Here is a 25139-nt window from a genome sequence, read left to right on the forward strand (position 1 = left end):
TGATCAGGAATCCTCAGGCTATTATGAACTGAATACACAACCAGGTTTAATATTTATTCTAGTCCCGTCCACTTCTTGATCTCAATGACTTTTTGAACACATCTTTATCATGCCATTCAAAGATCAAATACAGCCTTCACCCCTCACCAAAGGTTCAACAACCTAATTTAGATCAATCCTGCAAATGTGATTATGACTGTTGATGACAAATTGCTAGTTTCCATTTTCATTCTGTTTTCTTTTCCTAGCTTTACCAGGTTGCAAGATGAAAAGGAGATATCAGCTTACAGTTCTTGACTCTCTAATAAAAATGTATGAGTACATTCAGACCCCATAATGGAAAGCGCACAATGTGGGAAATGTAGCTTTTTATTTCTACTTTGAACATGTTTCAAAGTCCTCAAGACTACAGTACAAACCTGGAGAAATACTCAATTTTTGCAAGCACTACCTTTTCCCTTCTTCACATCATCCACAATTTGGAATCTTTTGGCAAAACAAAATACAGATCATGGAAGAAAATGAAAAACCACATGTGACTATCAGGGGAAGGCTGCCTCAGATAGAGCATGTCTCCTCCATGCTGAGAAAAGTGAAGCGTTTCAGAACAAAAACTTAATCCTCCTATTTTACAAAGGACCATAGAGTGGATATGTACAGAATGTGCAGAGCACCAGTACAAGTTATTAAGTAATACTGATATTTCCAATCAAAGGTTTGGCATTAGCAAGAGCAGTCTTAAACTCAGTAGCTAGATGGGTATATACGAAATCCAATCTCTTTTACTGAATAAAGCTATATTACAAGTTAGTAAGTACTGTTTCGTTAATCAGGGGTTTTCTTTCTTCAAAGGAAGACCAATACAGTTCCAATGTTATCATTAGTGCTTTTTTGCTTTTTGTTTCTTAGTATTTCTATAACCACACAAGCCCTACTTATGCATTCAACTGAAGATGTGCAGGCTTCATTTAACCTGGAAGTAGTCTGGAGGTTGAGTCATGGCAACTGGACTTCTTTTCTTTTTGGTTAGAGACGTTTTGCTACTTGTCCAACCAGCTTCCTCAGTCTAAAAAAGTTGGTTAGGGGGACCCCATAAAAGTCTTCCAGGGTGGCTGTGTTTCTTACTAGCATGATAGGCTTGTTGAAGGGACAACAGGAGATGTGATTAGTAGAGTTTTTGAGATGTACTCCTAATCCCTCACTCATCCCAGGGGGATGTTAAGTGTTGCCTTCCTGCTGAACTTTTGAACTGTTCTTAATCTTCCTGGGGACTGTTGAAAGGGCAGCCTGGAAAATGGGAGACAAGTTGTGTCTGAGGCCTCCACCTCTATTGAGGGAAGAATTTTCCACTTTGGCATAAATGGATTCCTTCACTCCTCTCTCAAGCCACCTATCTTCTCTGTCCAAAATGTGAACATTATTGTTCTCAGATGACTGTCCTTTTTCTTTTAGATGAAGGTAAACTGCTGATTCTGGCCTTTGTTGTTGCTCTTCCTGTGCTGGGCCATCCTCTTGTGTAAAGGCTGTTTGGTTTCCCCAGTGTAGAGCTGTGAGCATTCCTCACTGCACTGGATTGCATATACTACATTGCTCTTCTTATGTTTTGGTGTTCAACGAGCCTATCATGCTAGTAAGAAACACAGCCACCCTGGAAGACTTTTATGGGGTCCCCCTAACCAACGTTTTTAAACTGAAGAAGCTGCTTGGACAAGTAGCGAAACGTCTCTAACCAAAAAGAAAAGAAGTTCAGTTGCCATGACTCAACCCCCAGACAATTCCACCTGGATGACTGAGAATCTTCATAAACAATCTGGAAGTAGAGCTGACAAGTGTGGGAATGCTAAACTCATCTGATTTTCCCCAACCTCCATTCAAATCTATATATGTTCGTTCTAACATACGATTGGAGATAAGGTTCTTATACAATTGGTTATCTCCCACTTGAGAAAAAAGAGAACATGGATAATCCAATGAAGCATGTAGTACAGTACAGTACAGTACAGGCATATAGTAATAATATTTCAACCAAAGTTGGATCGCTTACTTTGTCCAGCAATGTCTGTCAACGAACTGTTTCATAGTAATTTTGTCCCACTCTTTGGCATGTGGTGCATCCCATGGTGCTTCAGCAGGAATCTAAAAATAAACAAAGTGTTGCAAATATAACATAGTTTGTTTATTTGCTCATTGGGATCAGAACTGATTTTATTTTCATGTATTAATAGCCTTAACCCATTGTCCTTGCAATATGGTCATGAAAATAAAACAAGCACAATCATGTTGCAAAATTAAATTGGCCTTGTTTTTTTTGTAAAATGGACATGAGAGAGAGAAAGAGAGAGAGAAAGAGAGAGAGAGAATTAATTCCTTCCTTCCTTCCTTCCTTCCTTCCTTCCTTCCTTCCTTCCTTCCTTCCTTCCTTCCTTCCTTCCTTCCTTCCTTCCTTCCTTCCTTATATATATATATTTCAAGTGTAATCCACACTTGTAAGCAGCTTGTTCATGAGTGCGACTGCTTTGCTTAGCGATGGAGTTGCTGGTCCCAATTGTGGTCACTAATGAGGACTACCTATTTAATCATCTAACAAGCTTCCTATTTAAAAAGTAAAAGAATGGAAGTGCTATATCCTGCAGGGAAGGAAAGACTGATGTATGTCTCTGACATTTTTTTTTTCCAGAAATTTGTATGGCACACTGTAATATGCCTGTTAAACAAGCCCCTTTCACTTTACAATCAGAGATTTCAATATTTATATTATAGTTTGGTAAAAGTATTTCTGCTTCTTGAATACTTTTTGTAATAATTTTCCATGTAAGCTTTGATGAAACATTGCAAATTTTTATTTATTGCCCCAGTCAGTTGCATATATGTTCATTATTCCCAATATACCTCTTTTCCCAGTTTATCTACTGTTCTCCAGAAATTGTTGTAATCCAGATATATGAAAGGGTTCCACGAGGAAGGAAAGATATCATGCATTATATGGGATTTTCCCTAAAAAAGAAGAAATTAACAAGATGTAAAAGAATAGTCAATGTTTTCCTCTGATATTAGTCTTAAGTCTCCATATGTAATAATTACTGTGTAATTATAGTAATTGCAGTCAAATGTCTATTAGAAATATATTCGGTAGCATTGAATATGCAAATCTAGAACTGAATAACACTTGCATACTAAAAAAGATGAAATGCAAATCTTGGCTTCTTCATTATCTTTCTTTTCCATATTGAGAAATACAAATTTAAGCTAAAGCACAAAAAAACCCTTCAACATCAGATTCTTCTTTTTACTGGTGTCTTTTTAATTACTTTCAGTTTATCAGTTTGCTTATGTATTGGTCTTGGAGGGAGGGACATAAATTGGGAAAAAAGCATCTAACCATTTTTTTTCTCCTTTCCTCTTCTTTTCTCTTCCTTTTTCAGGGCAACTCCCTTTTATTTTTATCCTTCCTTCCTTCCTTCCTTCCTTCCTTCCTTCCTTCCTTCCTTCCTTCCTTCCTTCCTTCCTTCCTTCCTTCCTTCCTTCCTTCCTTCCTTCCTTCCTTCCTCTCTCTTTCTGTCTCTTCTTCTCCCTTCTCCTTTTGCTTTGCTGTTTCTGCTGGAAGGTGCAAGGCAAAAGTGACCGTGTGTACTTGGCTGCGTGTGAGCAATATGTCCATAAATATGACAGAGAATATTTGTTACATGAAAATGGTACTTCAACTGATTTTATTTTATAGGCAATTGAATTTAATAATACTAATTTCAGGGAGCTTACTCTGCCATATTTGGGAATGTGACACACTCAGACAGATATACATGTATACACACATATGACACATGACCACATTTGTTGGGGGGAAGATGGTTCTCCACAACTGGCTCTATCTAGAGTTGGCAACTAATTATATGCAGAACTCAGCAATTCAGAACTGGAGCATTCTGTCCCCTTCTGGATTATGCCAGGCCTCCTCTAAATTATGACATTTGGAGTATAGTTTGGTGACTTCCAAAAGTTAATCCTCTAAACTGGAAGTAGTTCCTGATGTTCCAGGGATTCTCTAGCCCCGAAATAGTCATGTATGCCCAGAATGGATGAGTTGAGTAAATACCTATTGGCAACCCTATGTTGACCTGATACAAAGTTGCACAGCACAGGATTTTTGTTTATAATTTTCTTCTAGCTTCTTTCTTTGCTGAAGGAATTGAATTAAATGTGTGGCTGTCTTCCTTTCAGATAAAGAGATACTCAAATGATGTTCCTTTGAAACAAAGGCTGTGCTGGAGGCTGCTTCTCTCATGTGGTCAGAATCCTTTAAAGAGTGGTCATCACCACACTGGAAGATAATATAAGAGCCATTCCAACATCCTTATGACATAAAAGTTCACCCAGCAGAGCAGAAGGGTATTCTAACTAGGGAAGCTGACAAATATTGCATAAACTATGCCAAAAGTCCATTTCTCTTTACTCTATGTCTCTTTTTTTATTAGGTGAATGTCTAACAGCTATAAGATTTTTATAGATGCTCATTTAATTCATTTTGTTCAAATGTGAACACTTTTCTCCTGAGACAAGTTCAGCTGCACGCAGGGACTAGAAATCCATCAAAACTCTGCCTTCACTCGTAACATCAATCTAGCTTAGCCTTTCCCAAACCAGTGCTTTCCAGAAGTGTTGGAGTATAATTCCCATCATAGTGAAAGTTATAATCCAACAGATCTGTCATAGCTGCATAAATGTATTAGCAAAATAAATAAGGATCCACTTATTCTAAGGAGATAAAAATTATTGGTAGAACCTTCATATAGGCTTTTATTCAAAGTAGTTCGGTCACTTTTAGATATTCATCCAGCTGAAATAAGCAACAACTAATACTATTAATACAAACAAGTCTGCTGATTATATTTTAGCCCATAATGAGTTTAACCAATGGTGGTATCTATCATGTTGCAGTTAAGTAGAATTACTGTATCTGGCCTGCAAAAATCTGGAAGAATTTTCTGTATCTTTTCAATGCCGTCAAGTGGTCTTCTGGATTTTTACAGCCCAGATACAAGAGCCGTAATCTAACCCCTCTGCCTTTTTCTCCTCACAAATAAGTCTATGAGCCCCAATTCATAATGGGACCATGTATACAGGATGAGTCTTAACTTTGACTATGGTTGCTCGTGAGGGACACTAATCACACAACAGAAATCCAGACCAGCGACTATTAAAATATAATTTTTTATCAGAAATGGCCTATTTCAACATAGTTTCTTTTGTTAAAACACCAGCGCATCCCTTCCACACTGTTTATTTGTGGAGCAGAGTGCAAATCACAATACTCCTGTTGTGGAGAGCGCAGCAAAACCTCCAGGAAAAGCTGCCCAGGAAAAGTACACATCAGCATTGCAGCTGTTCACAATGCAATGTCCATTTCTTGTTTCCCAAAGAAATCCAGTCAGAAAATATATACTAACTGGTGTTTATTGATAAAAATGCAAAATTCCATAAAATGCAAATATCATACAAAATATAAGGAAAAAACACATCTTCTCAAATAATGTAGCATCCAAGACTTATTAGCAACACAAGCTTAAAAAAATCTCTAGCTACAAACTCTCAGAGAAGAGGTATACTACTTGGTTATTAGTTACAACTACATAACCCATAAAAACGATTACATGGTGCTATACTGAGCTAAAACTAAACACACACACACACACACACACTGAGAGGCTGAGCATTTGTTCCTCTCATTATATTAGCCACTCTATGCCCTCCCCACTGGGTAACTAGCATACACACGCCAATAGGTGGCAGTAACCAGCAGTATAGCAGTATACGTGCCCAACATACGATAACAAGTTTTGTTTATGTTTCATACAGCCACAACATTGTTATACAGATAACGGGATGAATCTTTTCCCATGAGAAAGAAAAACCCTGACATTATTATCATTCCGTATCACAGGAAGCTAAATACAACATACAATCAGAATAAATAAAGTCCTGCCTAGGACCTAAATCCCCCACAACATATTCCATTCATCTATGTATAATGTCTCCAGAAGTAATCAGAGCAAATACAATTCTTACTTTTGTATATAGGAGGGTAGCCTCACGTACATTCACTTTGTAAGTTTCTATGCCAAGTTCTTTAGCCAGTCGCAGGATCCGATTCTGTGTAGGTCCCACATAGGCTCCACCAACATCTACATACTTCACTTGGTGGTTCTGTCAAAACAAGAAACATCAGAAGAAATAATAATATATAAGTGATGTTCCAACAGCAGAAAAAGAACAAAAATGCTTAAGTTTATTAGTTTAAAAAATAGCTGAAAGTTACATCTAATTCACACTGGACAGTCTTCAAAGCATGACCTGTGTTCCATATTATTAAATTAACTTAACCATATGGTTAAATGCCCCCAGGTCCTGCTTTGCTGCCTCATTATGGAAGGGGTGTTCCTGGGAGAGATGAGCGAAGAACATTGGGAGTGTATACCAAGAGTATATGTTTCCAGCAGGGTCACCCAAGGAGTGAAGGTCACCCCAGCTGGCCAGGTAAAGCAGGTAGGCACTATATTGGGCAGCAGCGAATATAGGAAGATGCTGGAGGCAGACAATCACTTTACTGACCACGGTAAAGGCATCAATTCATACTGTGTGGGAGAAGGCAATGGTAATGGTACTCCTGTCTTTTCCCAAGGAAACCACATACATAAAAAATATAAAATGGTTGATGATATAGTGCCAGATGACTGGACCCTCAGATCAGATGGCATTCAACATACTACCCGAGGAAGAGCTAAGGATCTTTCGGAGTACTAATGGTGTTTATGACATGGCTAGATAAAGCCTTTGGGACATCTAGTTGCTGAGGTTGCCATATAGGAAAAGAAAATCTGAACCTGCAAAGATAGAATTACAGTACAGGTAGTCCTCACTTACCAACAGTAATTGTGACTGGGAATTCTGTCACTAAGTCGCTAAGTAGTGATTATGCCAACTTACAACCACAGTTCTGGTAGTCCCAGTTGCTGTTGTGAGGTGAATCCTGCATGCGCAGAGTCCCACAGTCATGTGATCACCATTTGCAACTTCTTGCTGGCTTCCCCATTCCAACACCATTTGTCAAAAGCCGACAATGAAGGTCACAAATGGCAATCACGTGACCGTGGGATCTTGCAACATCATAATTACAAGCTGGTTTCCAAATGCCCGAGTAGGGATCACATGACCATGGGGATGCTGCAACAGCTGCAACTACAAGGACCAGATGTAAGTAATTTTGAATGGTCACTGAACGAGTGGATGTTAAATAAGGACTACTTGTAGGAACATGGAATATAAGAAGCATGAACACAGGAGAGCTCAGCATAGTAAAAGATGACTGAAGCAACTACAAATTGACATCTTAGGCATCAATGAATTGAGATGGACCGGAACTGGACACTTTCAGATCACACTGTTCACATGAAAAACAAAGGAGCAGCAGCATTGCTGTTATAGTAAGGAAGAGTATAGCAAGAATAGTACTTGGCTACAATGAACTCAATGACCAAATAATATTGATTAGACTTTGTAGACAACCCTTTAATATGACAATCATTCAAGTTTATGCTGCAACAACTAATGCAAGATGTGCATTAGATGTGCATATAAACCTCAAGAAGATGAGGTTTATAAGTTTTATGATCAATTTGAAATCGACAGAAGATCAGGCAAGATGTGCTGCTTGTGATTGGATACTAGAATGCCAAAGTTCGAAACATTAAAGAGGGAAAGGTAGGTGGATTGTATGGCTTAGGAAACTGAAATGAAGCAGGAGACCAACTAACAGATTTCTGCTACTCCAATAATTTCTTCATAACTAACACTGTCTTCAAACAAAATGATGCCTGTATAATTGGATATCACGAGATGGAATATATAGAAATCAGATTGACTATATTATTGCTAAAATGAGGTGGAGGAGCTCAATTATAGCATCAAAGACACGGCCAGGTACTGACTGTGGAACAAATCACAAACTACTCATGTGTAAGCTCCAAGAAGAATAAGAAAGCCAGTCAGTTTCCACAATATGATCTTGAATACATACCCACCATTTTCAAGAGGAATCTGAATCATCAAGAATCACTTTGAAGTGCTGAACTCCATTGACAGAGAACCTGAGGAATTACGGAATAAACTTAAAGAAGTTATTAAGGATGTATGTGAAAAGAGACTGCCAAAAATTAAGCAAGAGAAGAAAGCAAACTGGATAAAAGAACAAACTATGGAAATTGCCTAGAAGAGAAGAAAGGCCAGAGCCAAGCCAGACAAAAATCTCAGGAAGGGACTTAACAAAGAGTTTCCAAGAGCTGTTAGAAGAGACAAGAAGCAGTATTACAACATCTGTAGGATGGAAACTGACATGGAAAAACAAGGAAAGTCTTTCAAAAGATCTCTGAACTCAGAACCTCAAATTGGTATGCTGAAGGACTCCAATGGACAGATAGTACCCAATTCAAAGGAGATCAAACAAAAAAGGAAGGAATATACAGAAATACTGTGCAGTAGAGAAGTCAACATCCAAGATACCTTAGCAGATATTCCTTACTTACAAGAACTTTTAGAACTAGAAGATGAAGTTAGATCAGAACTCTGGTCATTACCAAGTCGGAAGGCTACAGGAACTGACCAAATATCCACTGAAATATGGCAAGCAACAGAAGAAGAATCAGTCAAGGTTCTAATTAAGCTATGCCAGAAAATCTGGAAAATGACATAGCATGCAACAGATTGGAAGAGGTCAATTTACATTCCAATAACTAAAAGAGCAGACTTAACGGAGTGTGCAAACTATTGCACAATATTCTTATTTTCACATGCTAGAAAAATAATGCTTAAGATCATCCAATGCAGATTAGAGCCTACATGGAAAAAGAGATGCCATAAGTTCAAGCAAGCTTCAGAAAAGGCCAAGAAACATGAAATGTTATTGCTGATGCACACTAGTTAATTAAGAACACCAAAGAATATCAAAAAGAAGTCATGATGTACTTCATTGTTTATCGAAAGGCCTTTGATTGTGCTGATCACATCAAGCTGTGGAAAGTGCTCAGAAAAATGGGAATCCTAGAACATCTTATTGTCCTCATAAGAAACTTACAGTATATACAGGTCACGAAGCACAGGACAGACAGAACATGGTGAAACAGACTGGTTACAGTTGACAAAGGAGTGAGACAAGGCTGTATATTCTCCCCTTATTTATTTAACCTATATTCTGAATATATATTAAGGGAAGCAGGATTTGAAGATGATGAGCATGGTTTTAGGAAGAAACATCAATAACCTGTGCCATATTGATGACAATACCCTGACAGCCAAAAATCCAAAGGATGTGCAAGCTCTAGTAATAAAACTTAAGGAGCAAACTGAAAAAATGGGACTAAAATTAAATATAAAGAAGACCAAACTAATGACAGCAGGTAAAACAACAAGCCTTAGAATTGGCAATGAAAATATCAAAGTGGTGGATAGCTTCTGCCTTGTAGGCTCAAACATCAATAGTAAAAGAACCAGTGGTCAAGAAATATGCCGCAGATTAGCACTTGGCAAAGCAGACATGAAGGCTTTGGAAAAGGTATTCAAATGCTATGATGCGTCTATACCTACAAAGAACAGAATAGTGCAAGCCATGGTATTCCCTGTGACACTCTATGGAAGCAAAAGTTGGACTTAGAAGAAGCAAGATAGGAGGTGTAGTGATGGTTTTGAACTTTAGTGTTGGAGAAGACTCTTGAGAATACTGTGGATAGCCAAGAAAACAAAGCAATGGATCATCGAACAAATCAACCCAAAGTTCTCACTCAAGGCACAAATGATCAAACTCAAATATCCTACTTTGGACACATTATGCAAAGACATAGCCCTTTGGAGAAGGCTCTAATGCTGGGAAAGGTGGTGAACAGACGAAGGTACAGTACTAATGAGTGCACCATTAGAAATGCTGAAAGACCAGGTTAGGGACAGGTCATCACAGAGAAAATCTATCTATGTGGTTTCTAAGAGTTGACAATTATTTGATGGCACATAATCATAAATCATATAGTTAAACAGAACTTTCCCAGGAATTAGCATCTCCTTCCAAAAAACTTAGCGATTAGTGTTTGTACATTTGTTTAAAAAAGTTACTTACCCTAACGGTGAAAGTCCGTCCCCCAACTCTGTCACGAGCTTCTAAAACCACTACACTAAGTCCAGATTCAAACAACAATTTAGCTGCTGACATGCCTAAAACAAAAATAAAATAATTTTGTCATTTGTTTTACTGTCAAGAATATCACCTTAAATATTTATTAACAGATAAGCAGAACTTTCAAATTCAATATACCACTAATATCCAATCTGTGGTACACTGATATAAGACAATGTTTTGCTTATACACTTCAATTTTTTTAATCTTTTCAACTTAAAGATTTCTACTGTTTTTAAATACAGGTAGTCCTTGTTTAGCAACCGCAACTGGGACCAGCAAGGCAGTAGTTAAGCAAAGTGGTTGCTAAGTGAAACATCATGATTTTATGATTTTACTTCACCTTTCCTTTGCTTTACAGACCTGTGAAGGTCATAAATCCAAGGGCTGGTTGCAAAGTTACTTTTTCATCACTGTCGTAACTGAATGGTCATTAAATGAGTCAGTCATTAACGAGGACTACCTGTACAGCATATTAAAGCCTGAATACATATGAACATTTTATTAATGTATTTATTTATTTAACCAATTTATCTACTCATAGGCAGGTTTCATATATTAAAATAGCAATAATTACATTTTAAAATTTCAATAACAAAATTATAACAAGCAATGTCAAATAATTTATATATACAGAATTATATATACACCCAGAATATACATAAATAATATATATATTATATGTATGTATGTATGTATATACATTTCCTTTTATTTTTCTCATGGCTTTAATTTCTTGGGCATACTCTTTTTCTTCACTTTGCACAATGTTGCTTACTCAAAAAGGGATCATGTGATGGTTATATGTGTACACATGAAAGTTATAAAATCTATGCTTCAAGAAACTATGGTTTAACAAGAACAATCAACAGAAGTCTCAAACATCTTGCTTTTAAAATGGAACTAAATTAGGGTCCCAACCTCAGCAAAGTCAACATTTTAAATGACTTATCGCCCCATTCAGAGACCAACTTCTCCCTGCATCAGCTCTCTCCACCATACTGTTGTTTTATACAGCGACTCCTTCTTTAGTGACCATTCTCAAATATGGTAATAATAAACCTAACCCCCAAAAAATCATTTTCCGACCAACATGCACACTTACAACCAAATTTCTGCGCCTGACAACAATACATGCCAGAGTGAGAGTAACACTGGCGTTGCTGCATAAGAGAACTTTATCTAAATGAGGTGATCAACCAGCGATTTTTGCAGTCTCTCTCAATCTCAGTCACATAGTTCGCTTAGCGATTTCACTTCCGAATTAGGGAACGAATTGCAGTTGCTAACAAGGAGAGGGTGTACAACTCTCGAGATCATGGGAGTGGGGAAAATCTCTAAAATCCATATTACATAAGAACATGGCATTCAAGTTATTTTGTGCTCATATTTTAATCCATCAGACATCAAAATACCTATCCAAACATACTAGTTTTGCAATGAGGAACTAACATACAAAGCATTTCCACATATACCCCATATATACATCCATGCATACAGACATACGTATCTGGATGGATATATGTCCTATAAAGAATTGATACAGTTAATATCTGTCCTCACTTGAGAATGAGACAGTTATAGAGATTTGTGGAATACAATATCAACAGAATAATTAAATGAGAAATAAATTACAAAAAGTTATAGTTTACAACAGTGATGAGTGCACTGTTGGAAAACCTCAAGCACAAGGTTAGGGACAGAACATCATGGAGAAAATCTATCTATGTGGTCGTTAAGAGTTAACACTGATCTGATGGTACATAATCAATCAATCAATTTAGGCAAATGCTAGTCTTCTGTTTTGCCACTATAAAATGAATCTGTGACCGATTTTCAGTATTGTTAATGACATTACAGCTTTTGTCTCTGTTATTTTACACTGTTGTATCTACACCAGTGTTGGGAAAAGTCCAATTTTTCTGAAGAAAGAAATAAAAATGGCACTTTAATGGTCCTTTAAAAATAAGAATTCTGAGTATTCCTTTCTAAAGTTGGTTATTTGTTTAGTGCTAAGAGCATGATTTTCTAAAGAATAATCTCTCTTAAACATATACGATGGCAAAACAAAAAGTAGAACAATATGGGTGCTCGCCAGATTACAGTTATCTCAGTTGCACAGTGATGGGCACTGATGGAACACAGACCTGAGCCTATGTTCAACCAAGGGGGGGGAGGGAGGGAGGGAGGGAGGAAGGAAGGGAGGAAGGGAGGAAGGAAGGAAGGAAGGGAAGTGTATCTATGCTCATGATATTGTACTACTGTTGCACCTTTCTCACTGGTCTTTCTGCAGAGACAAAAATGAAAATTCTGGAGAAATAACAAAATAATAATATCACATTGATCCTACTTCTAAAATGAGAACAAGTGTGATACAGCAATTCTACATTGAACATTTAGTGGAAAAACAATCCTTGTTTTCTTTTTTTTAAAGAGTGAATAGCTATAACTCTGCTTAAAAAGTGCTGAAAGAAGCTCCTAATATGCTTTTGTAAAATACTGTACCAAGACTACAGCATAGCCCAATCTTTCTTTAACTAGTACCATATAACCCTTAATTCTTGGGAAGCGAATGTGGTAAACAAGATACAAATAAAAAGAAATGTCTGAGTTATTTTTTACTGCTCTACAGTAATATCCCACATGGGCACATTCAGCTCTGTTCCACTGCAAGAAAATTAAATCATTTCTTGTGTTGGCAGCTGTACAAATCCCAAGCATGCTCAAGACAACAAAGGGCATTGCAACTTGTTCACATTTGTTCTGCAATGAGCTCTTGTTTTGGTTCACCACATTTTATCTGATGCATACTCTGAACCTTGCATTCTTATAACTGCACATTTCTATTAAGCGCTTTTAAAAAAATAGATTGGACATTCTTAAAAAGATGCTTTCTGACCATACCCAAAAGCTAGAGGATAGATCCTGACTAAGTTATGACCTGTCTGAAAGCTGGTTGTGGTTATGACTGAGCATTATTCAGAAGCCATTCTACATCAGAAGTATTATTGGCATCATAAACTGATTCAGGAACCACATCTAAATTGAATTTATGACTGGCTTCCATTACTGTTAGAGAGCCTAACTGTTAAAATAAAATATCACTTTTTCTCTGAATAGTACATCTGATTCCCAGAAGTTTACTGAGATACAGAATTGGAGGATGGTCTTCCACATTCACTAGCTGTGGCAAGCTTTCAGAAAGCAATATGATGCTTCTCTCATGCTATTAAAAAGGTTGACAGTAATTTTGGTGCATAGGCTAATAAAGCCATTCTTTTGTGATCTGAAAGACTTGTGGAAAATGATAAAAACTGAAAGTGAAATGGATTAGTTAACTGAAAAAAATATTTACAGCCCAAAAAACATACTTAGGACTATTAATTCAATTTCATTGTTTTATTACTTTTTTCTTGGAGGTTAAAACAATGTTAGTAATTTAAATTAATTTTTAAATTAAATTGAAAATACTATTAATTTTTAAAAAATAACTGTTTGATTAGTGGGTGGATTACAAGCACAATTAATACATATAGGTACCTGGAATGCAAGATCTATGAACCAAGGCAAGCTGGATGTGGTCAAACATGAGATGACAAGATTGAACATTGACATCTTGGGAATCAGCGAATTGAAATGGACGGGAATGGGTGAATTTAATTCAGGTGACCATTATATCTACTACTGTGGGCAAGAAACCCTTATGAGAAATGGAGTTGCACTCATAGTCAATAAGAGAGTGGGAAAGGCAGTAATGGGGTACAACCTCAAAAACGACAGAATGATCTCAGTGCATATCCAATGCAAACCATTCAACATCACAGTAATCATAGTCTATGCCCCAACCACTGATGCCGAAAAGCTGAGGTTGACCGGTTCTATGAAGACCTACAACACCTTCTAAAACTAGCACCAAAAAAAGATGTCCTTTTCATCATAGGGGATTGGAATGCTAAAGTAGGAAGTCAAGGAGTAATCGGAATAACAGGCAAGTTTGGCCTTGGAGTACAAAATGAAGCAGGGCAAAGGCTAATAAAGTTCTGTCAAGAGAACAAGCTAGTCATAGCAAACACGCTTTTCCAACAACACAAGAGACGACTCTACACATGGACATCACCAGATGGTCAATACCGAAACCAGATTGATTATATACTTTGCAGCCAAAGATGGAGAAGCTCTATACAGACAGCAAAAACAAGACCAGGAGCTGACTGTGGCTCAGATCATGAGCTTCTTGCTGCTGCAAAATTTAGGCTTAAATTGAAGAATGTAGGGAAAACCACTAGACCACTCAGGTATGACTTAGATCATATTCACAGTGAAGGTGATGAATAGATTTAGAGGATTAGATTTGGTAGACAGAGTGCCTGAAGAACTATGGACGGAGGTCCGTAACATTGTACAGGAGGCAGCAACTAAAACCATCCCAAAGAAAAAGAAATGCAAGAAAGCAAAATGGCTGTCTGATGAGGCTTTACAAATAGCTGTGGAAAGAAGGAATGAGAAAAACAAGGGTGAAAGGGAAAGATATAAGCAAGGAGAGATAAGCAAGGAGAGATAAGAAGGTCTTCTTAAATGAACAATGCAAAGAAATCGAGGAAAACAATAGAATGGGGAAGACTAGAGATCTCTTCAAGAAAATTGGAGATATCAAAGGAATGTTTAGTGCAAAGATGGGCATGATAAAGGACAAAAAAGGCAGGGACCTAACAGAAGCAGAAGAGATTAAGAAGAGGTGGCAAGAATACACAGAAGAGCTATACAAGAAAGATCTTAATGTCCCTGATGTCCATGCTGGTGTGGTCACTGACCTTGAGCCAGACATCCTAGAGAGTGAAGTCAAGTGGGCCTTAGGAAGCATTGCTAACAACAAAGCTAGTGGAGATGACAGAATAGAATAGAAATCTTTATTGTCATTGTACTACTTGTACAACGAAATTAAATGCCACCCCAGTGCAGCTTTAAAAATATAAAAACCATAGAACACATAAAACACATAACACACATAAAACACATATAACACAACCTTCACATTCCATATTGCACAACCCCTGATGCTGCATTAATACTGCACTATACGATAGAATTCAGTATAGTTACAGCTCTAAGATAGAAGCTATTCTTTAGCCTATTCGTCCTTGTTTTCATTATCCTGTACCGTCTGCCAGATGGTAATAGTTCAAAAAAAGAATGTCCCGGGTGGGATGGGTCCTTAAGAATGTTTTGAGCTTTCTTAAGGCAGTGGGAACTATAAAGTTCTTCCAGAGAGGGGAGAGGGCAACCAATGATCCTCTGGGCAGTGGTGGTAACCCTCTGGAGCGCTTTCCTATCTGCCACTGTGCAGTTAGCAAACCATACCCAGGTGCAGTAGGTTAAAATGCTCTCAATGGTACAGCGGTAGAAGGTCACCAGCAGTTTTTCATTCAGTTGTTGCTTCCTGAGAAGTCTCAGGTAGTATAATCTCTGCTGGGCCCTCTTAACCAAAGCTGCAATATGAGCGCCCCAGGTCAAGTCCTCCTTTATAGTAACACCCAGAAACTTAAAACTGGCCACCCGCTCCACTCGGTCTCCATTGATAACCAGGGGCTGGACATCTAATCTATTCCTCCTATAGTCCACTATAATCTCCTTGGTCTTATTGATATTAAGAGCCAAATTATTGTTTCTGCACCACGAAAGCAACCGGTCCACCTCATCCCGGTAGGCAGACTCATCTCCTTTGGAGATAAGCCCCACCACTGTTGTATCATCTGCGAATTTAATGATAATATTGCTGAAGTGAGTGGGGGTACAGTCATATGTATAAAGAGTGTAAAGTAAGGGACTCAACATGCAGCCCTGTGGTGAACCAGTGTTGCGAGTAAGAGCTGAGGAGATATAATTGTCTAATCTAACCCTCTGGAAGCAGCCAGACAGGAAGTCCAAAATCCAAGAACAGGTTGAATATGGAAGCTCAAGATCCATAAGTTTAGACACCAGTCTATGTGGAAGGATTGTATTAAATGCAGAACTAAAGTCTACAAAAAGCATCCTCACATAGGTCCCCCGCTGTTCCAGATGAGTCAGAGCAGTGTGGAGAGTGATGGCTATAGCGTCCTCTGTGGATCTATTAGTTCTATATGCAAACTGATGTTTATCAAATGTATGTGGAAAACAGGAAATGATGTGCCTACAGACCAATTTTTCAAAACACTTTATGATGATAGGCATGAGTGCCACTGGTCTGTAGTCGCTGAGGTTGTTAATAGGGAACTTCTTTGGCAGCAGAACAATGATGGAAGCCTTCAGACAGGATGGAATAGTGGACTGGGATAAAGACCGATTAAAGATCTTGGTGAAAACCCCAGCCAACTGGTCAGCACAGTCTTTAAGCACCCGGCCAGAGATGCCATCAGGTCCGGCAGCCTTTCTAGAGTCCACAGCCCTCAAAATACTCCTCACCTCGTGCTCCTCCACAGTGAGGCAGGGGCTATATTGGACTAATGGCTGTACTCTAGCTGCCTCTGATGGCTCCACTTCAAAACAGGCAAAAAAATGATTCAGCTTCTCTACCAATGAAGCATCCCCTAATGTCAGCAGAAATGACATTATTCAGTCTATAGATGGTAATCCCCTGCCACACCTGCCTCGTGTTGTTGCTATGAAAATGATCCTCAATCTTCCTCTTATAATCTGTCTTGGCCTGCCGAATGCCTCTCTTCAGACCGGCTCTAGCAGCACTGTATTTTGCCCCATCACCGGACCTGAAGGCATTGTTCCTGTCACACAGGAGACGCTGGACTCCCTTAGTCATCCAGGGCTTCTGGTTGGGATAGATCCGGACGCATTTGTCCACAATGACAGTATCTGTGCAGTGTTTAATATAGCACAGAACAGCTGCAGTGTGCTCCTCCAGACCTGGATGATAAAAGATATCCCAATCTGTCTTCTCAAAACAGTCCTGAAGTTGTTGAGAGGCATCTTCAGGCCAGGATTTCACAGTCTTTATTGTAGGCAGAGCCTGTCTACTGAGAGGGGTGTATGCTGGTGCTAAAAGCAGTGACATATGGTCTGACTGCCCCAAGTGTGGTAATTGTATAACCCTGTAGCCATGTTTAATGTTGGTATATACTTTTTCCAGTGTATTTGCTCCTCTAGTGGCACACTTAACATGCTGATGAAATTTGGGGAGCACTGTTTTTAAATCAGCATGATTAAAGTCCCCCGCTATAATATGCACAGCGTCAGGATACTTATTCTGCTGATTACCAACAATGTTGTGCAAGAGTCCCAAAGCTACGTTAGTATTGACATCAGGTGGAATGTAAACTGCAGTAATCAAGACCACACTAAACTCCCGTGGAAGGTATATGGGTCTACATCTAACAGTCATATACTCCAAATCCATGGAGCAGTGGCTGTCTACAGTCTTTGTATTGGTACACCAGCTTTTGTTCATATAAAGACTTAACACACACACCCCTTTACCCTTGCCAGAGTCTCTGCTCCTATCCTGGGGATGAGCTATATAGCCCACCAGCTCAACAGCTGTATCCGGAATAGCTAAGTGAAGCCAGGTTTCTGTAATTAGCAAAACGCAACAGTCCTTGATGAACTTCCTCTGTGCAATCTGCAGCCTTAATTCATTCATTTTGTTGATAAGGGATCTTGCATTAGTAAGGAAAATACTTGGAATTGAAGGCTTGTATGGGGACTTACTCAACTTAGTAAAAACGCCAGTGCGACAGCCTCTCCTTTTCCTTCTATCCCTCTGTCTCCGCCTTCTTCCTACAAGAATGGTAATCCAAGGCTCCCCCAGGGTCCTAGTTGCCTCCACCGGTATATTATGAAAGCGTATAAAATCAACTGTAATAGCCCTTTCACATTTCAATCCAATTTGTAACAAAGCTTGCCAGCTGTAAATACTTCTTGCCCCGCAAGATATATTAAAAAAAACCAAAAATACACACAAAATCACCATACCATGGACTGAAAAGGACAGCAACCAGCCGCAGCATCTGCGTGTGCAGCCATCTACATGACAGTATTCCAGCTGAGTTATTTAAAATACTAAAGGACCATGCTGTTAAAGTGCTGCACTCAATATGCCAGCAAGTTTGGAAAACGCAACAGTGGCCACGGGATTGGAAAAGGTCAGTTTACGTTCCAATTCCAAAGAAGGGCAATGCCAAAGAATGCTCAAACTATCGCACAATTGCACTCATTTCACATGCTAGCAAGGCTATGCTCAAGATCCTACAAGCTAGGCTTCAGCAGTACATGAACCGAGAACTACCGGATGTACAAGCTGGGTTTCGAAGAGGCAGAGGAACTAGAGATCAAATCGCCAACATTCGCTGGATCATGGAGAAAGCACGAGAGTTCCAGAAAAACATCTACTTCTGCTTCATTGACTATGCAAAAGCCTTTGATTGTGTGGATCACAACAAACTGTGGCAAATTCTTAAAGAGATGGGCGTACCAGACCATCTTACCTGTCTCCTGAGAAATCTGTATGTGGGCCAAGAAGCAACAGTAAGAACTGGTCATGGAACAACCGATTGGTTCAAAATAGGGAAAGGAGTACGACAAGGCTGTATACTGTCACCCTGCTTATTTAACCTATATGCAAAGTACATAATGAGAAATGCCAGGCTGGAAGAATCACAAGCTGGAATTAAGATTGCAGGGAGAACCATCAATAACCTCAGATATGCAGACGATACCACCCTAATGGCAGAAAGTGAAGAACTAAAGAGCCTCTTGATGAAGGTGAAAGAGGAGAGTGCAAAAGCTGGCTTGAAACTCAACATTAAAAAAACTAAGATCATGGCATCTGGACCCATCAATTCCTGGCAAATAGAAGGGGTAGAAATGGAAGCAGTAACAGACTTCATTTATTTGGGCTCCAAGATCACCGCAGACGGAGACTGCAGCCATGAAATTAAAAGACGCTTGCTCCTTGGGAGGAAAGCTATGGCAAGCCTAGATAGCATATTAAAAAGCAGAGACGTCACCTTGCCGACAAAGATCCGCATAGTCAAAGCTATGGTTTTTCCAGTAGTAATGTATGGCTGTGAGAGCTGGACCATAAAGAAGGCTGAGCGCCGAAGAATTGATGCCTTTGAACTGTGGTGCTGGAGAAGACTCTTAAGAGTCCCCTGGACTGCTAGGAGGTCAAACCAGTCAATCTTAAAGGAAATCAACCCTGACTGCTCATTGGAAGGATTGATAATGAAGCTCAAGCTCAGATACTTTGGTCACCTAATGCGAAGAGAGGACTCTTTGGAAAAGACCCTGATGCTGGGAAAGATTGAAGGCAAAAGGAGAAGAGGACAGCAGAGGATGAGATGGTTAGATAGCATCACTGAAGCAATGAGCATGAAACTGAGCAAACTCAGGGAGGCAGTGAAGGACAGGAAGGCCTGGTGCGATATGGTTCATGGGGTCACGAAGAGTCCAACACGACTTAACAACTGAACAACAACAATAACAATAACAACAAGATGGGCTCTCTTTAAAAACAGTGCGTCCAAGACTGTAAACAGTACATTCTTGGAATTTATTTATTTATTTAAGACTGCTTTTATATTGCATTTTAATTGATTTTATCTTCACTGTAACCCGTCCAGAGTCGCTTTTTAATGAGATGGGCAGTGACAAATTTAATATATAAATAAATAAATAATTCTATGCAACTCAGAGGCAAGTTCTGGCATGTTCAAGTGGATGTACTCCTACAATGCACAGTAGCCTTCCCAGATCTGTTGCCTTCTAGATGCAATGCAATTCGATTTCGGAATTTCCAGCTAGCACAATTTTTGAAGCTGAAGTCCGACACATCTGGATTGGAGTACTCCACATTAATTGCCAATGTCTTTCCCTTCCATTGCTCTTTTAACAGTTTGCTGCCATTCGAATATTATCACTGTTGACTTCAGCAAGGCTAAATAATAAATATAAATAAATAAATGGAAAATTCATTTCACTTGTTTGAACAGTTCTTCAATAAAAACATTCAGAGTAATGCCCCAGAAAACAAATAACAAACAAATATTTAAATAACCCATGAGATCAGAATGGCATATGGGTTTTCTTTGTTGCAACTCTCATGTTTGAACATCTTTGAAAACAGAATATAAGAGCAAGATTAACATATCTGGGAAGAGACAAGCTGAGAACAGAACTCTTAGTGCCTACAGTGAGTCTTTGTGATCAAAGGTAGAGGTTACTCAGGTCTGACAGTATATATCCAAATGACATTTGTGATTCTCCGGAGTGTTTCGTGCATTTGATATGGACAAAAGGACAACTCCAGAAGAGCATAGGATTTATTAAATGTATTTGTAGAGAGAGATCTGGTAACGAAATACATGTTAGCCTACATGTTTTGTAAAATATTCAGAATCAAAATGCAAGAGTGTGTCTTATATATGCTATTCTTGGATAAAGACAAAAGATGCTCTATAGCTTTCCTAGGGGGAAAAAAACCCCAAACCAATATATTTTAATTTAAAATCCTGAATGTATTGCTTTTTGCTACATCTCAGGAAAAGGAATCAGAAAGAGGCCAAGGTAAGGAAGTAAATGAAATCAAATGGGCACAGTAGGCAATTTACACTTTGTATTCTCTCAGTCTGAAAGAACTATTACCTTGGGAGGGGTGTGTGTGGGTGTGTGGGTGTGGGTGTGTGTGTGTGTTTCGGTGCCTTCTGGCAACTTCCCTGCAGTTTTCTTGGCACGGTTTTTCAGAAGTGGTTTGCCATTGCCTCCCTCCTAGGGTTGAGAAAGAGGGACTGGCCCAAGGTGACCCAGCTGATTCCTGACTAGGGAGAACTAGAACTCAGGGTCTCCTGGTTTCTAGCCTGATGCCTTAACCACTCCGCCAAACTGGCTCTCAACGGTGGCAGTCCAGCAGCCGGAAAGCCTGTCCCTGCGATCTCCTCCTGAGACCTATCCCCCTTTGTCGTCCTGACCAGAGCTTAAAGCAGACAGAAACAAAACAACACGTAACGAAACAACACGAGCGCCCGAGCAAAGTTCCCGGCCGGGAGAGCGCCCGGGAGTTCCAGATCTGCTCGCCTGAGCCAGTCGCACGACTTGAGGGAGAAGTTTGCCGCTTGCTGAGGCAGGGAGCAAGAGGGGCGCCGCGGTTTACGGAAGGTGCCGCGGACGCTCACTGACCTGAGATGCCTCCCCCAATCACGATCACGTCGTAGCTGAAACTCATAGCTGCGCTCTTGGCGGTGGCGACTACCGTTTCTTCCATGCCCCCTGGCTAACTCTGCCGCCACTTTCGCGCGTCCGACGGCGAAGGCGCTACTTTCTCTATGGCCAGCTGGGCGCGGCAGGACGCTTCCCAGCTGGGTCTCCTGCTGAGACGCCCCGCCCCCCGTCGCCCCGCCAATCACGACCGGTAGAGATGGGAGCGCTGGCTGAGAGACAGACCGTGCCCGCCCGGGCGAGGCGAAGGGTGGAACGGGAGTAGGTTTGCGCAACTCGGGAATGGCGGGTTGTTGTGCAATCAGGTGCCGGGGAGAAGAAAGCGATGAAACCCAGATACATCCTATCGACAGGCGGCCCTGCTTCTTCCTGCTCGCACTGGGCAGGTATGGGCAGGAGACAGGTCGCCTGGGAGAACAGATTGCGTGGGAATTAATTCTTCCGTCTTGAATCTTCCGAAATCACCTCCGGCCGAACGCCTTCATAAAATGGGTCATATCACAGGCACTGGGGGTCAAAGTCACTGGGGGAACAAGTGATATGCATTGGGGGTCTCTGGCTTTACTTTAAAGTCTAGATAAATCTATTTCTTTGATCAGTGGCTGGAAAATCGAATGCATATGGCAAGCTGAGCTCAGCTTCACACTAAGTAGTTGTGGTTTGATGGAGAAATCACCTTTGGTTTGGATTTGCGGAACACACGAAGCAAAAACCAAGTGAACCCCTGTATAGTTCAGCAATATCTTCCCCATGATCATAATAACCACTCCAAGAGGCAGCTTCTTCTAGGGGGATACAGGTGAAACTCAAAAAATTAGAATATTCACAATCTCAGAAAATTAGAATATTACATGACATCAATAACACAAGGATTGGAAATAGAACAATATCGGACCTCTGAAAAGTATAAGCATGCATATGTACTCAGTACTTGGTTTGGGCCCCTTTTGCAGCAATGACTGCTGCAGTGTGGCGTGGCATGGATGCTATCAGCCTGTGGCACTGCTGAGGGGTTATGGAAGACCAGGATGCTTCAATAGCGGCCTTCAGCTCTGCTGCATTGTTCAGTCTCATGTCCCTCATCTTTCTCTTGGCAATGCCCCATAGATTCTCTATGGGGTTCAGGTCAGGCGAGTTTGCTGGCCAATCAAGCACAGTAATCCCATGGTCATTGAACCAGGTTTTGGTACTTTTGGCAGTGTGGGCAGGTGCCAAGTCCTGCTGGAAAATGAAGTCAGCATCCCCATAAAGCTCGTCTGCAGAAGGAAGCGTGAAGTGCTCCAAAATCTCCTGGTAGATGGCTGCGTTGACCCTGGACTTAATGAAGCACAGTGGACCAACACCAGCAGATGACACGGCTCCCCAAATCAACACAGACTGTGGAAACTTCACACTGGACTTCAAGCATCGTGCATTGTGTGCCTCTCCATTCTTCCTCCAGACTCTGGGTCCTTGGTTCCCAAATGAGATGCAAAAGTTGCTCTCATCAGAAAAGAGGACTTTGGACCACTGGGCAACAGACCAGTTCTTTTTTTCTGTAGCCCAGGTAAGACGCTTCTGATGTTGCTTGTTGTTCAGGATCGGCTTGACAAGAGGAATACGACATTTGAAGCCCATGTCCAGGATCCGTCTGTGTGTGGTGGCTCTTGATGCACTAACTCCAGCCTCAGTCCACTCCTTGTGAAAGTCCCCAACACTTTTGAATGGCCTTTTCCTGACAATCCTCTCCAGGCTGCAGTCATCCCTGCTGCTTGTGCACCTTTTTCTACCACACTTTTCCCTTCTACATAACCTTCTACTGATGTGCTTTGATACAGCACTTTGGGAACATGCAACTTCTTTTGCAATTACCTTTTGGGACTTTCCCTCCTTATGGAAGGTGTCAATGATGGTTTTCTGCACAACTGTCAGGTCAGCAGTCTTTCCCATGCTTGTGATTCCTACTGAACCAGCCTGAGAGACCATTTAAAGGCCCAGGAACCCTTTGCAGGTGTTATGGATTCATTAGCTGATTAGAGTGGGACACTTTGAGCCTAGAATATTGAACCTTTTCACACTATTCTAATTTTCTGAGATTGTGAATTTGGGGTTTTCGTAAGCTGTACGCCATAATCATCACAATTATACCAAAGTAAGGTTTGACATGTCTCGCTTTGCATGTAATGTGTCTATCTCATATATTGGTTTCATCTTTTGAGTTGCCTTACTGACATAAATGAACATTTGCACAATATTCTAATTTTTCGAGTTTCACCTGTATTGATGTAGCAGCTGCTACTGAGGAATGTCTGAAATGTGATGGAAGTGGACTCAGAATCAAGGGGAAGTGGGGGATTTTTTGTTTGCCTAAACTAAAAATCAAAATATTAATAATTTTTTAACCAGTTAACCAGAGTCTTTTTTAGAAAACCACTTTAATTTTTAGTAGAGAAAAGGAAGGTAAACCAAAGATAGTTGTTTTAATTTCACAAGAATGGACTTCAATGAAAGCGGTGTAAGATTTGAAAGCAACTAAGGCATCTGCTGCTTACTTGAGTAATGCTGCTTGGCATATGGCATTTGAAAAGATAATCTACTGTATTTGATGATCAGTAAATTATAGCAGCAACTATATTGTTCTGGGTTATCAAAATTCCTGATAACTATAGGATGTTCCTTCTGGCTATCCTCTGATATGTGCATAGAAAAGATCAGTGGGAACTCTTTGCAAAGCTGCTACCTTTTCATTTGGTTAAGCTTGGTGACTGCTGGCCTTTTGCTTCAGTGAGAAGGTAGGATATAATTCAAATAAAGTAAATCAATAAAATAAACATCCAAAGAGCTGTTCACCCTTTCCCTCAAAGGTAGGGACCTTTGGCCGTATGATTCAGAAACTTTCCAAATTAAGAAGACTGCTATATGGTGACCTATCAGTAAGGCTGGGCTGCATGTTAACTGTCTGTCCTGATAAGTTTTGGAAACTCTGCATATCACCTTTGCTTGGTCTTCAGTTGTAGCCCCATTTTTGCCACCATGCACCAGCTCCTGGAGTAAAGAGACAGAGGTAATCGTGGTGATTGGCTCATAGATCTGGATCTTTTAATAATACCTGCAGACAGATAGTTCAAGTATCCGTCTGAGCCTTTGAAGACATAAGAACAATTTTTAATACCATGATCAAAGTCTACTTGGAAAAGTACAGTCAACAGATCTTTGATCCCAAGAAATGCCAGTTATATATATGGCGTTTCCTTGGGAATGGTTCTGACGGGATTATACTGTCTGGTACCAAGCAAAATTAAATTATTTAAAGCAGTTTTTTTTTCTTTTACTTACTGGCTTGGTTGCTTTATGCTGGTTCCATCAACTTATTTGATTTGATCTTAACATTGTATACACTTAATAACTTTTGTAAACTTTTTGGACATGTTGATAGATGCACGAAAGGTAAGTAAATATATCAGATGCAAGTTGTACCATTGTAGGATATCCATGGATTAATGGTAGCACAGTGGCTTGGCTAGAAGGCTCATCATAGTTCTATGAAGGACCTCAACTCAAGCATAGAGATTTTCTTTAAGGCATCATTTTTTTCAAGGCAACTAATGTGATGTCTGTGTGTGCACTTTTGATTGTTCAACTGTTAATACTGTCCTTCATTTCTCCTCCTTTTGTACCAAAGAAATCAAGTCTTACTAAAGACTGCTGAACAGGAAAACAACACTTATGTGTTTTAATTTTTTATTCC

General features: G+C 39.9%; 1 protein-coding gene across 3 annotated transcripts in view; it reads right to left on the reverse strand.

Moving 5' to 3' along the window:
* LOC103050194 (amine oxidase [flavin-containing] A-like) overlaps positions 1-21544 on the reverse strand; it is a 42851-nt gene extending 21307 nt beyond the window's left edge. For 2 of the 3 annotated variants that reach the window (XR_015796809.1, XM_088144738.1), the window contains exons 1-5: positions 21374-21542; positions 10154-10248; positions 6061-6198; positions 2890-2994; positions 2045-2136 (exon numbers count right to left, since the gene is read on the reverse strand). Coding sequence is in view for 2 of the 3 variants with exons in the window: in XM_088144738.1 (XP_088000864.1) it covers positions 2045-2136; positions 2890-2994; positions 6061-6198; positions 10154-10248; positions 21374-21458 (515 nt within the window). In the remaining variant the exon portion in view is untranslated. Of the gene's footprint in view, positions 1-2044; positions 2137-2889; positions 2995-6060; positions 6199-10153; positions 10249-21373 lie in introns of all 3 variants that reach the window. The other variant, XM_088144739.1, reaches the window with a different exon arrangement.
* Between the last annotated feature and the right edge of the window lie 3595 nt (positions 21545-25139).

The sequence above is a fragment of the Python bivittatus genome, unplaced genomic scaffold (genome assembly GCF_059951505.1).
Source record: "Python bivittatus isolate LINGU-HERP-01145 unplaced genomic scaffold, Pbiv_v1 ctg000350_np1212, whole genome shotgun sequence".
Lineage (NCBI taxonomy): Eukaryota > Metazoa > Chordata > Lepidosauria > Squamata > Pythonidae > Python > Python bivittatus.